Below are 13,688 nucleotides of genomic sequence, written 5' to 3'. Positions count from 1 at the left end.
TGTGGTGCAGCAGAAATCTCTGGAGATGGCAGTGAGTCCAGTCCCCCTGCGTACCTCACCATCAGGTCAGTGTACACAGCGCTGTAGCCTTCCCAGACACTGAATCTGGGTAAGTTGCATGCAGTGACATAGTGCAGTATATTATATGACATGTTTATGTATATATGTGTATATCTGCATTGTATGTGACTTATGCTAGTGCTGACTGTACTTTATTCTCTCACCTGTCAGTGTATATCTATCCCTTTCCTTATCTGCCCTAATACAGCTGTACTTGGGGTGGTTCTGAGACCTCACATTTATATACTTGTTAATATTTGTGAGGTTTGTCACATACTGTTGCGTGCTGCACGTTGCCATATTTTGAGTGGAACTGTGTGTTGCATACGCTGAAAATGGGTCCCTGCAGCTAATTTTTAGTTTCAGTCAGGACCAGTATAGCGCTGCTTGATCACAAGGCTTGGTCAGATATGTCTGACCAGGAGATAGAGCGTTATACTGCACCCATTTTTACTATCCTGCAAGTCATGTGCTGCAGGTGTTAGTGCGGAGGATTTAACTCTTAAAGGGTTCTGTATGTGGCGTCATCGGGTGCCGGCCCCTTTCACGACCCCCTTGGGCGGTTTGTTTTCTCGGGATCCTCTTAATTGCGGATCGCCGGGCGGGCCCCATTGTTGTACCTCACTTGGGGTTACTTCACCATACTGCCCTTTTTCATCTCAGGGTATCTCGCAGTTTCTTGCACTCTTCGCCTGTGACACAGACTATCGCTCCCTACAGGGGTTTTTCGAGTATATGAATTCCCCCTGGTGCCACAATAGTCTGTCATGCCCCTTGCAGGGATTACCACAACAGCCACCCTGGGTGGATGTCGTTTTTCTATGAAACGCAAATTGGCGTGGTTGACGCCCTGTGCTTACTTCCCACTTGGCTCTACCGTGAACTGGATACTGTTTTGGGCTCTTTCCCTCTTACACGGGGGGAAGCCTATCTCAAGTATTATTATCCCTGTTTTAGGGCTGGTAGCAGGTCCATTCTGCACCTGTATCATACACCCTCAGTATTACGTGCCTTTTGGGTGCCTGTTGCTGACTAGCGGGTGGATCGCATGGCGGGACTCTGGCTGTTGCCAGATATGAGGTATTACAACAGTGTTTGGTCTCCTGTCCCAAATTCCCTGAGGGTCATCATGAGCCCGTCCTGGGGTGGATGGGCGTGTTACTCGTCGGATTACAGACGTTACTACGCATCCCATTCCTGCGTGGTCGGATTCTTCTGATCCGTAGGTGGTAACTCTGCCTGAAATCAGTATACTCGCTTTCAGGGGTTGTTACCCATCCTACCATGGCGATAGCATGGTTGGTTAATACTATTGCATATTGGGTTGATGCATTTGTAACGTTTTTTCCCCTCCAACACGTCTGGGGTTCAAATGTATTTGGTTGCTCACGTAATATATGCAGTTGTCATAGGTGGACATGCCTATATTGGATACCAGCTCCTAATTTTCAGAGTTCCGGCTGCGACGGTATCCTCCGTAATACCCTATGGCTGCGCTCTGGGAATGCAGAGGTGCAGATACCATCTATAGGGTATATCTTGTTGGGTCCTGACCTTGACAGTGGCAGTACAAATTTCCCGCCGTCAGCTATGCTCACTACGGGGCCTCAGACTATTAAGTCTTTTTGTCCTCTGGGTCAGCCTAAAGGTCTGTTTCTTCATAGACTGTCGGCCTTTACAAGGGCCGACATATCCAGTTCCGAGCAGACCTGGACTGCCAGCCGATCCTGCTTCTGAACCTACGGATATATCGTCAGCCTGACGAGACAGGCCTACCACTGGGAGATGGCGATTTCTCAGTTTGCCCGGTACTAGTGTCTAGTTGCCGCGGCTACGTGGGTAGGAGGGTACGCACTCTCTTTGCTCAGGCGGCCTATTTCCATGTGATGGTACGCAGGCCCTTATTCGGAACAGGGCCTTACAAATCCAGAAAGCTATACAGTTGTTGCGGTAAGCGGAGCTAATTGGGCCATCCCCACTTTCTCAGCGAGGGACTGGTTGTTCTGCTTTCTTTCTGGTGCGGTGGCTGAATGGTCCTCTTTGGCCTATTCTCTGTCTCAATTCCCCGAACCAGTTCCTAAAGCTACCTGGGCTCATGAAGCAATCCCTATGCTCCATCATACTATGTTTGGAACCTGGGGACTTTATGGTATCACTGGATATACAGGACGCGTGCCTACGGGTACTTACAGAGACCTTACCTCAGCATGGACTGAGGTTTGCTGTATCACAGCACTTACGATTTTTCGGGCTCTGCCTGTTGGGACTGCTCTCAGCCCCACAGGGGTTTACCAGCGTTTTGGATTTTCTGACAGTTCTTCTGTTCAGTATATCCCAATGCTCCTGTACCTGGATGGCCTCCTGCTCTTAGCAGGATCACCGGGGTACTTTACAGCCGGGTCTGACTGACTGACAGGGGGGTTGACTGCAGACGTTTAATCAATGGGGAAAAAGTCCTCCCTGCATCCCTCTCTGGGTATTCTTCACCTAGGAGCCCTGCTGGATTCTCAGAATCTGAGAATTCTTCTGGCATAAGACGGCATCTCCACTCTTCCATTAGGAGTACATGGATATCTGCGCAGTCGACATATGTCTTTACACTCTGGGATGCATGGTCCACTATTCAGTGTCTGCCTTTGGAAGGGTGGAATGGGCTTAGTTCCATTCCAGGCCTTTCCATAATTGGCTTATCTCCAGATGGAACAAGTTATTTCTGTCTGATCACTGTTCAAACGATGATGCTCTCCCCGGAGGCAAGTCGGTCCCTTTTCGGGTGACTATGGCCATCTCGTCCAGGGTATTCTTTGCTAAGGACAGTGTCTGGTTCGCATCCATTTCAGTGCAGTTGGATGTCTGTCGATTCCACCCTGTCAATTAACTGGTTGGAACTTTAGCCTGTCTTGGGCCTTCACTCTGGCATAACCCTTGTTTCCCGGTGAACCTGAAAAAGTTCAGTCCGACAGGGTCAGAACAGTGGCTTCCTTTTTAGCAATACTGTTCGTTGGGTGGCAATGTCAGGTATGTCATACATTCGGACATTGTCTGAGGGTCTCCTCCCGACCATCTCGACAGTGTTCATTTCAGGTGCTCTCCATTGGTAAGCGGGAGTCCTCAGCCGTCACGACGTGCATCCAGGGGACTAGTCTCTTCCCCAAGAGAGGTTTCATCTCCTGGTGAGCAGGGGGGGGGGGTCCTCCTGAGGTGACCCTCATGGCCTTCTGACTCTATCACACTATGGTGTTACAGTCCAACTCTGGGGATTCTGAAGCAACCTTCAGTGACTCTTTGTCGGTGAAGTAGTTCTTCCAATTTGCGTACCTGTGTTCTCCGGTCTCCATTCTTCCTCGAGGGAAGTGTTTCAATCGAGACGGAGATGCTTTCCTGCTGGTGGCTCCTGATTGCCCCAGATGTCAGGGGTACTTGGTTTTTTGGAGTCTCTCCATCGATACTCCATTCCTGATGCTTCACTGCCCAGACCTGTTGTCTCAGGGTCCTGGGGTTTGTCTTGGACCTGGGTCGTTTGTCTTTGACTGCGTCCCTACAGTGGTCTTACGGCTTCCCTGGCTTTGTCATCGTTGGAATGATTAGAGCACATGGATCAGTTTTTGCTGGGACCTACCACAAACTGTGGCAGCCATAATTCTTATGGTATTATACCTGTCTATGATCCTCTGGTGTCCAGGATTTCCAGATATTCTGGCATTCCTTCCGGCTGGCTTGGGTTTCACCCTCGGCCTGGCCTTCCTGACAGTGCGGATCTCTACACTGTCAGTATGATTAAGATATGGAATTGCTCCGCTCTGGTATCCAGTTCATCCTTTGGAGTGTTTTCTGGATTATGCCTCCATTTGTCCTCCCTAGGGACTCCTTGGGAGTTAGTAGTGGTTCTTCGTTGACTCCGGGGAAAGTTAATGGAACCGCTGGTTGTGTTTGCCATTACATGGTCTATTGCTTTGGCTTTCTCTCAGGGAGTTTATATCACCCAGGTGAGTGTCGGAATTGGGAGCGTTCTCATGTGGCTCCCTCTTCTGGAGGGCATCTTGTCAGGGTGTGAGTTGCTCTCACCCTGTGTTTCTTCTTAGTGATTTTTAGGTTCCATATTATTCTGGAACTTATGGTGAGGCCATTCAGTCCCCGGTCTTATCGGCTGGTGTGGCCTCATTGACTGTGGTCCGGCCTCTGTGGATTTATGTGATCCGTTCAAGTTCCTGACGGAAATCGGACTCCTTATTGGTGGTCTGAGATTTCTGGTTTTAACAGGAAAGGATGGCCGGCCTATGGCCAAATGTTGGCTGGACGGCCTCGTATGTCTTCTTCAGGGGCCTACCCATGGGTAGGCCTTTCTGTTGTTGATGCTTGTTTTTTCTCGGGCCATGTAACCCTCGTGGGTGGCTCGCTGTGGCGCCTTGGCTGTTTTGCCTTGCTAGATGGCCACGTGGTCTTCTGCCCACACCTTTTTAAGGTTCTAGGCATTGGTTTCCTTTGCCTCTCCGGATGCTTCCTTTTTGGCGGCGGATTCTCCTTTCAGCACAGGAGCGTCCCCTCCCTTGGTTGAACTGCTTTGGGACATCCCCAAGGTCAACCCTGTGGACCCCCTATGGACCCTGAAGTAGAAAACAAGAGATATGGTAAGAACTTACCTTTGTTATCTCTGTTTCTACGAAGTCCATAGGGTCCACAGGGCGCCCGCCCTGACGCACCTGGCTTCAAATGGGCTGTGTGGCTGATCACCGGTTTTCCGTCCCCCATTTCTGTGAGTATGGTTATCGAGTGTTCCAGTTTTCTCTCTCCTTTTTTTTCTCCTCCTCCGGCCTTTGGCTACTTACAAACTGAGGTGCCTCTGGCTTGGGGGTGGGGTTATAGGGAGAGTGGACCCAAGTGCATCCTGGGAGCTAAAAGCTTTAACTGCGTGGTGCCCGGATTTGGTTCCCAACCTATACCCCAAGGTCAACCCTGTGGACCCTATGGACTTCGTAGAAACAGAGATAACAAAGGTAAGTTCTTACCATATCTCTTGTTGTTCCACTGAGGCCCTGTGCGGCCCTGTCCAGCTGGTGGAATCTACCTTTAGATTGAGAGTAGCGGTTTCCTTGCCCTGGTGTAAGACCGAATTCCATCACAGGAGGCAGACAGCAGCCCACCGTGCACCCTCGCCTGTGAAGGGGTAGGATGGCTAGGCTGCTGCTCCTTGCTGCGGGCGCCCTCACCTCGTCCTGCAGCCTCCGGGCAGTGAAGAACAAGTCCAGGTCCATGCTCTTAGGGGCAGGGTGGCCCAGGGCCAAGGTGTAGAGGATGGCCCAGATCCTCCCTTCGGGTGGGGGCGGCCCCGCACAGCGAACGCCTTCGCTGCACACAGTGCTTCCTCCTGGCCGGCAGCAGCGCACTCTGTAAGCCGGGCAGGCACTGGGCGGTGTAAGTGACAGGCGGAGCACTATCAGAGATCCCCGAGAACACTCAGCTAGGAGAATGATGGTGACCTCTTCCATTTCAGTATTTGCTCGATCTTTAACACCCTGACTGCCTGTCTGAGAGCCAGCAGAGATGTTACTGATCTCTGTAATGGAAGTCTCTACTCTGTGGTTTCATAAAACAATCAATAAGCCCAACTACTCCCCACCCCCCTACACACACAGGAGCAAAGCCCCTGCCCCTGAGGACCAGCGCAGCACATGGCCACCATCTGTAGGACCGTCCCCAGTGGCCAGATTACTTGTTGATGGGTAGCCTTATTACCTGCCCCACCTCCCAAACTTAACTGTCCAGGTTTCTTCGAGCGCCCAGCTCCTGGTGTATTCTCTATGCCCCAGTGTCTCTGTCCTCCATAGGATGTGAGTGTCGGCAGTGCAGCAGTGTATTGGGGGCAATGCAGAGCAATGTGTCCTCACTGCCCATATCTCACAACTTCTATTTGTATGGTAAGTAGACTGAGTATGTTGCGTACATTGGACTTACTGCCAATGTTCTGGTAGCACCAGCTGTCTAATTACTGGGAAATGCAGATAACCACCTTCAGTTCTCTCATTTTATACTGTAAAATCCATATTACTGGCAGCTTCCACTCATCTGAAACTGGTGGGTGTATCTACAGTCAGTGCTCGGGGGAGGTGGATGATATTCTCAACATGTGTCCTTGACTTCTAGATTGAAAGACTACCCCCAGTATTGTCAGCACTTGGCCTCCATTAGTCACTTTATCCAGTTCCCTCATCACTTGCAGGAGGTAAGTGTCAGCGCTTGGTGGTGATATTACTGCTACCTTGTCTGTTTCTTGTCTGACATCTTGTACGTCTCCCTTGTTCAGTACATAGAGTACGGCCAGCAGTCCCGGGATCCTCCAGTCAAGATGCAGGGTTCCATCACCACACCAGGAAGCATTGCACTCTCCCAGGCCCAGACCCCACCCAAAGCTCCTCTTCCTGGCCCAGTCAGCACCAATGCTGTCACCACGTCTACCCCTACAACTTCTGCCAAAACCATAACCATAACCAGGCCCACCGGGGTCAGCTTCAAGAAGGACGTACCGGTAAGGCTCCAGAGCTACTGTGTCTTTGCCGCAAAGTGGGTGACAGCAGCCTCCTGATCCATGATTTTCCTATTCCAGCCGTCTATCAACACAACAAACATAGACACTCTGCTGGTGGCCACAGATCAGACGGAAAGAATTGTGGAGCCCCCTGAGAGCGTGCAGGAGAAGATTGCCTTCATCTTTAACAACCTGTCGCAGTCCAACATGACGCAGAAGGTGAGAGGGGACTGCATAAAATTCAGGTTGTCCCCTCTTATTCATTGTATGTTCAGTGTGCAGAGTACAGGCATAAACCTGTATGTACGAGAGATTGTACATCTCCGGGGCCTGGGCAGTCATTAAAGATCATTGAGATTAGACTGCTTACAACTTGCTCAGACACTGGATGGTTGGTCTAGCACCCGGTTATTAACCACCACTCCTGGTTATTGCCACCACTGCCAGGCTCAACACCGGAAGCAATTTGCATTTGGGTGGTATTTATAGCTGCTGGGGATTGGCAGTGTCCTCCCGACCATCTCTGCTAGGTCTGGCCCAGGTCACCCAGGGACTTGATTGGAGTGTACGCTCCTGTTGGTAGGCCACAGGAGTACAGTGGGTACAGTCGTGTTGCCGGAATTGGGTAGGATCTATAATGGTGATCTTGCACCTGCTGATCACCTATAGCATCAGATTGAGGGTGTTGTCCTCTTAATGTTAAATGTTTGAAAACGTGGCACTAGGTAATTCTAGGTAGTTCTGCTCTTCCCACTGATTCCTAGCCTATGAGACCCTAGGTGTAGGGAGAGGACTCTTACTGGGCGCAAACGGACCAATGTGTACTGTAAAGGCGTCTTGGTAACAAGCAGGTTGTGCCGTTCCCCCTAAGAGATGGCCTCAGCGTAGGCGGTGGTACCTGACTAGGTGGCACATCCCTCTGGATATATCTCCTTTCCCTGCAGATGGTCGGGGTATATATTGGGACAGAAGTTGCTCTGTTATAACCCTCTGCTAATGTGACAGGTGGAGGAGCTGAAGGAGACGGTGAAAGACGAGTTCATGCCTTGGGTGTCTCAGTACCTAGTGATGAAACGAGTCAGCATTGAATTGAACTTTCATAGCTTATACTCCAACTTCCTGGATGCCCTGAAAAACACGGAGTTCAACAAGATGGTCCTAGCGGAAACCTATAGGAATATCAAGGTATCCCAGGTTTTTTACTTTTGTCTCTTGTATCAGCCATTAGTCCGTACGGTCACTAATCTCATGACTCTCTCCCAGGTGCTGCTGACTTCGGACAAAGCTGCTGCAAACTTCTCCGATCGCTCTCTGCTGAAGAACTTGGGCCATTGGCTGGGAATGATCACCTTGGCCAAGAACAAGCCCATCTTACACACGGTTAGTAGGATAGGGTTACTGAGGACTTCCAGTGGCCACAGGCTGGGGCTCTGCCTTTACTCAGCCCGTCTTTGGCTTTGTCTCCAGGACTTGGATCTGAAGTCTCTGCTGCTGGAAGCCTACGTGAAGGGACAACAGGAGCTGCTCTATGTTGTGCCTTTTGTTGCCAAAGTTTTGGAGTCCAGCATCAGGAGTGTGGTATGTATAAAATGCAGACTGAACCATTGCATAATGAACATTGTCCATCTGGATCAGCTGGGTTTATGAAGCAGATTGGGGTCTGTTCCTTTACCACTTGGGGGGCAGGTGAATGACTGCTACAGGGAGTGCAGTAGGTGTAATAGTCCCAGGCTGGCCCATCCAGTTGGGGACACCATATCTGTGGGAGTTGGGCACAGATTCCTCAGACTCCTCCGTGTATTTCCTCCCGTGCGTTGTGCCCTAGTCCAGTCTCTGGATCTCTGGTCTGGTGTTAGTGAAGGTCACAGTAGTTACAGGACACTCTTCCGCTGGTCAGGAAGGGTGCTATCTAACCTGGAGTACCTGATAATTGGAGCTGGAGTATGGACTGTGTTCAGAGGTAAGAGCGGCTATTACCGCTGTATGGGAGACCACCGACGGCACTAACAGTAGCCACCTGGCGCCTCTGCTAGACCACGGGCAATGGGGAGCTTCATTGAAGCAGCCATTGCCCAGGGAGAACTTGTTCAGCAAGGGGACGTAGGCTCTCCCCATTCAGCCCCTCACCACGACAGCCATGCCACAGGGATTCTCCCACCTCTGTTTATTTCTCACTGTTTTCTCATTTTCTTCTGACCGTTTAGTAAATTCCTCGTCTGTAAATCCCCTTTTTACACATTCATTCATTGCGCTCCCCCTTTTATTGTACACAGTAGGTTACCTAGCTGGTGTGTGGGGACTGCCCTGGATTGTGGTACCAGGTATTCCAAGGGCAAAGAACCCAGGGATGGGGGTGCTTCAGTGCTGTGTAACTGCAGGACTTGTACCTCTGTACTTTATCCTCCGTACCACAATGGGCTCTGTGTCAGTCAGCCATGACTTCCGCCTGGATACCTCTTATAGGTAAGGTTGCAGTTGGCTATGGGCTAGTGCACATCCTCTGCAGTGCCAGTGTGTCCGTCACACAGACTGGCAACCTCAGGGCCCGCTCCCCCTACTAGTATCTCATAGCATTCTGCCTTAGGAGCCAGGGAGGCAGCCCTTCTCTCCAAGTTAAACCTGTTTGTCTTCCCCCTCCCTTTTAGAATGTAAGCTCTTACGAGCAGGGCCCTCTACCCTCTTGTTTTTCTCACTACTTTACTTTCATCTACATCTTACCCCCCACTAGGGCACCTAACACTTGGTGCTTATGCTCTGTTGCTTATCTGGGTGTTATGGTCACTAATGTAGCCATATATATTATCCATGTCCTGGTCCTGTATTGTATTCTGTAAGTCGCTTGTTTACAACTTGTTTATGTGCTTTGTAAGGCGCTGCAGAACAATTGTGGCGCCTTATAAATAAATAAGTGCCGGTGTCTGCATCTTTCCGCAGAGGCTTGACAGGAACCACACTTCAGGCGCCTGTCTAGATAGTGCCGCGTTGGAACTTCTCTCAAAAGGGACTTGTATTCTGCAGACGCTATTGCGCGTCCAGCCCTGACTTCAGCTTATGTAGCTAAAGCCATTGGAGATTGCAGGAGAGCCCCCGCTCAGATTTCCATAGGAAGGAGCTATTAGCGTCAGGTGAGAACATCGAGGGTGGCCTCTTGTATAGGAGAGGTAACACTAGATACTGACAAGCCAGACCTCCACCTAGAGGCGCCCCAACGTGCGAGGCCGACTTTTGCTATTTTGATCACCTGGATGGCGACCATGTTGGATACATTAGGGCGAGGTTTTTTCTCCTGGGACTACGCCGTAGCCTTTCAAGAAAGGCCTCAGGACGGAAGCACTGGGGGACTCTATCTACACCCTGCTAGCCTCCAGAGTGCGTGTTCCAGTTTCCCTGTCTTATGGCGCGTATACACTAAACTATTAATTTCATGAGTGATATTGTTTAGTGTGTCCCCGGCAGTGCTGTGATCAGTGTCGTTAACGACATTGACCGCGCACACTGAACGATATCATTAACAAGATAGTTCAGTGCCGGCTCCCTCCATCTTCCCCGAACCTGCACATACTGACTATATCGTCGGGTTGGACAGCAGGTTAGGGTGATGAGCGCCCTCGTCAACGACCAGCGGGGAGCGCACGTTGCTGGTCACTGACGGCATATCCACTGAACGATATAGTGAATGACTGAACAATAACTATGTTATCGTTCAGTCGTTCACAATATCGTCTAGTGCACAGGTTCTCAAACTCGATCCTCAGGACCCCAAACAGTGCATGTTTTCCAGTTCACACAACATAAGTGAAATAATTAGCTTCACCTGTGGATCTTTTTAAAATGTCATTGAGTAATGAATACACCTGTGCACCTGCTGGGTGACCTGCAAAACTTGACCTGTGTGGGGTCCTGAAGACAGAGTTTGACCACTGGTCTAGTGGATACGCGTCATTAGAGATGCCAGTCTCTTCTTTGTTTACCTGGAAATCCTCTGAAGGTTTTTTTGAGAGTCTCTATCCATCATTCTGGCACTGGATCTGGGGGGGTCTCCGGCCCATTCACCAGTTTTTCCTCTGGCTTGCGGTCCGAGAGGAGCATTTTTATTTTCAGGTATTGCCATTTGGTCTTTCCATGGCCCCTTTTGACGAAAGTCATGGCAGCTCATTTTCGCCGCAGGAGCATCTGGTTTCTATCTTCTCTAAACAACCTTCTGATCCTTGCCCGGTCTCTGGATGTTCTCAAGGAACACGCCGGAAAAGCTTGGCACCTTTATGCCAGGATTCACAAAGTTTTAAGTGATCACTGAGTGTCAATACACTTTTGCATTCAGTTCCTGGGCTCTCTTGCCTCTACCTTCGTCATGGCGGAGTATGCCCAGTTTCCCTCCTGGCCTCTTCAGATGGAGGATGTGTCCCGGTGGAACAAGCCCACTGATGGCTCACTCCTTTCCTGGGGGGGGGGGGGTTTGGCTCTCCCTCTTGTGATCCAGGTGTCCTGCTTAGACAGTGGCTGCCCCCTGTAGGATTCCACACTGTGCTCCTCACCACCGATGTCAACAACCTTCTAGGGTCAGTGAACAATTACCGGGAGCTGACTGCGATCAACTTTCTGGACCTCCGAGCAATCTTCAGAGGTCTCTGCCTGTCTCAACTGCTCCTACAGCATGGTCTGATCCAGTTTCAATCCGACAACATGACTGCCATCGCCTACATAAGTCGTCAGGTTGGCACTCAACTTCCGGCTCTGTAGGTAGTCTTCAGCCCCAAAGTCAAGAATTGGGAAATGAGCTTCCTTGGCCGCCTGGGCATCCACCCATGGTTATTATGGTAAGAACTTACCTTTATCTTCGAAGTCTATAGGGTCCACAGGGCACTTGCCCTGTCGCACCTGGCTTCATATGGGCTATGTTGCTGGTCACCGGTTTCCCATCTCCTTCTGAGTGTGATTCTTAAGTGTTCCAGTCTTCCTTCTCTCTTTCATCCTCCGGCCTTTGGCTACTTACCAACTGAGGTGCCTCTAGGTTCAGGGGCGGGGTATAGGGAGGATGGACCAGCGCATCCTGGGAGCAAAGCTTTAACTGCGTGGTGCCCGTGGATCCAGATCCAACCTACACACAAAGGTCTCCCTGTGGACCATATGGACTTCGAAGATAGATAAAGGTAAGTTCTTACCATAATTTTTATATACCTGCATATTTAGGTGTTTGCGCTGTATACCTGGGCACCAAACTGGCATCAGAATAACTTCATTACAAGCCTTTTGTGGTCCTGGATTTCTTTATCGTTTGGTCCTCCCCATTTATCTCACACCTATGCTGTTTCTGGCGATAATCCGGTTTGTCCTGCGGACTAATTGTTGGTGTAGAGTGTAGACTAATCCTACGTTCCTCCTACCTAAGGTAGATACCACTATTCTTGATCAGGAAACCACACTTCCATCTCTGCGCACAACCAAATAAACTTACAGGGGAACGATGACCGTCCCTGGGCCTTGTCGGGACAATTCCCATTTGCAGAACAAGAGCGCTCCGGGAACCAGATAAACTTGTCCATCTTGTAGGACCCAGTTACAGACCTGCTCCGTCCAATCACTCTGGGTAGATGGGTTAATGAGGTATGTAACTCTCCATCACTTTCTAGCTCCGTTCATGCAGAGTCCCCAGAGTAGACTAATGTGGCGTAATATTGTATGGCCCTCGCCACGCATTTTATTAATGTCTGCCTGTCTGTGCACTGGTTCCCCCTGTTTGGTGTAAAGTTTTTATTTCTACTTCAGGGTCCATAGGGGGTCCACAGGGTTTACCTTGGGGTATAGGTTGGGAACCAAATCCGGGCACCACGCAGTTAAAGCTTTTAGCTCCCAGGATGCACTTGGGTCCACTCTCCCTATAACCCCTCCCCTCAGCCAGAGGCACCTCAGTTTAAGTTGGTGCCCGGCCGGAGTCGGGTCACCGTTAGTGCAGTGGGGAGCTGATTAGCAGCCCCTAAGCTTAAAATTTATTTTCAAAAAGAGTTTTATTACTTTTTTACTACTCTTCAGAGCGGCAGCGTCAGACTGTCCAATGGACGTCTAAGCTGCCGCTCCTACACCCCCCGCCAGCGCTGCGACGCCAGTACAGATCTGGGGATCGCAGCGGGACCCCAGAATCTGTACTAGCCGGACTCTGGAGGAATCCCTGGGCTGCTGCTGGATCGACAGGGACAGGTAAGTCGCGTGGTCACCGCTTGCGGTGATCCACGTGTGAATATGCAGCCTTATGCCTCCGGTCTCTCTCTGGGGACAGACCGGAGGCGCTAACGGTGGCAGCGGGCTCCCCCTCCATGGAGACATACCCCGCGTGTCCACTAGCCCACCAGGGATTATAACGGCAGCGGGAGCCGGCATCCCAGGGGGTTAATTGCTAGCCAGGGGAGGAAGACTTCCCTGTCTAGCGGCTCCTCCCCTCAGCTCAGCGCGCCTTTCAACACGCAGTCTGGCGTCGCTGAGCTGCTTCCTCCGCGGGCCACGCTTCTTCTGAGGTCTCCAGCGGCCATTTTCTCTCTGTGGTGCTGCAGAACTCTTAGGATGTCAGTGAGCCCAGTCCCCCTGCGTACCTGGCCATTTTGGGTCAGTGTACACAGCGCTGTAGCCTTCCCAGACACTGAATCTGGGCAGTTGAATGTAGCGACATTGTGCAGTATATTATATGTCATGCAAATGTATGTATATATGTTTTTCTGCATTGTATGTGACTTATGCTGGTGCTGACTGTCTGTACTTTATTCTCTCACCTGTCAGTGTATATCTATCCCTTTTCTTTATCTGCCCTAATACAGGTGTACCTGGGGTGGTTCTGAGACCTCACATATATATACTGGTTAATATCTGTGAGGTTTGTCACATACTGTTGCGTGCTGCACGTTGCCATATTTTAGATGGAACTGTGAGTTGCATACGCTGATAATGGGTCCCTGCAGCTAATCTTAGCGTTAGTCAGGATCGGTATTGCGCTGCTTAATATTTCCGTCAAGATAGTCAAATATATCTGACCAGGAGATTGCACACGATACTGCACCCATTATTGCTATCCTGCAAGTCATAGCCTGCAGGTAGTAGTGCGGAGGATTTTAACTCA

At 50.4% G+C, this 13,688-nt stretch overlaps 1 protein-coding gene across 2 annotated transcripts in view; it reads left to right on the top strand.

Moving 5' to 3' along the window:
- Positions 1 to 13,688, top strand: part of CNOT1 (CCR4-NOT transcription complex subunit 1) — a 90,398-nt gene that overhangs the window by 32,428 nt on the left and 44,282 nt on the right. For both annotated transcript variants that reach the window (XM_088461170.1, XM_088461169.1), the window contains exons 22-27: positions 6,202 to 6,280; positions 6,362 to 6,583; positions 6,662 to 6,802; positions 7,589 to 7,768; positions 7,847 to 7,963; positions 8,051 to 8,161. In XM_088461170.1, the coding sequence (XP_088317296.1) occupies positions 6,202 to 6,280; positions 6,362 to 6,583; positions 6,662 to 6,802; positions 7,589 to 7,768; positions 7,847 to 7,963; positions 8,051 to 8,161 (850 nt within the window). The remainder of the gene's footprint in view (positions 1 to 6,201; positions 6,281 to 6,361; positions 6,584 to 6,661; positions 6,803 to 7,588; positions 7,769 to 7,846; positions 7,964 to 8,050; positions 8,162 to 13,688) is intronic.

This window comes from Taudactylus pleione, unplaced genomic scaffold (genome assembly GCF_031769625.1).
Source record: "Taudactylus pleione unplaced genomic scaffold, aTauple2 ptg001022l, whole genome shotgun sequence".
NCBI lineage: Eukaryota > Metazoa > Chordata > Amphibia > Anura > Myobatrachidae > Taudactylus > Taudactylus pleione.
This window is presented reverse-complemented; position numbering and strand designations above follow the sequence as displayed.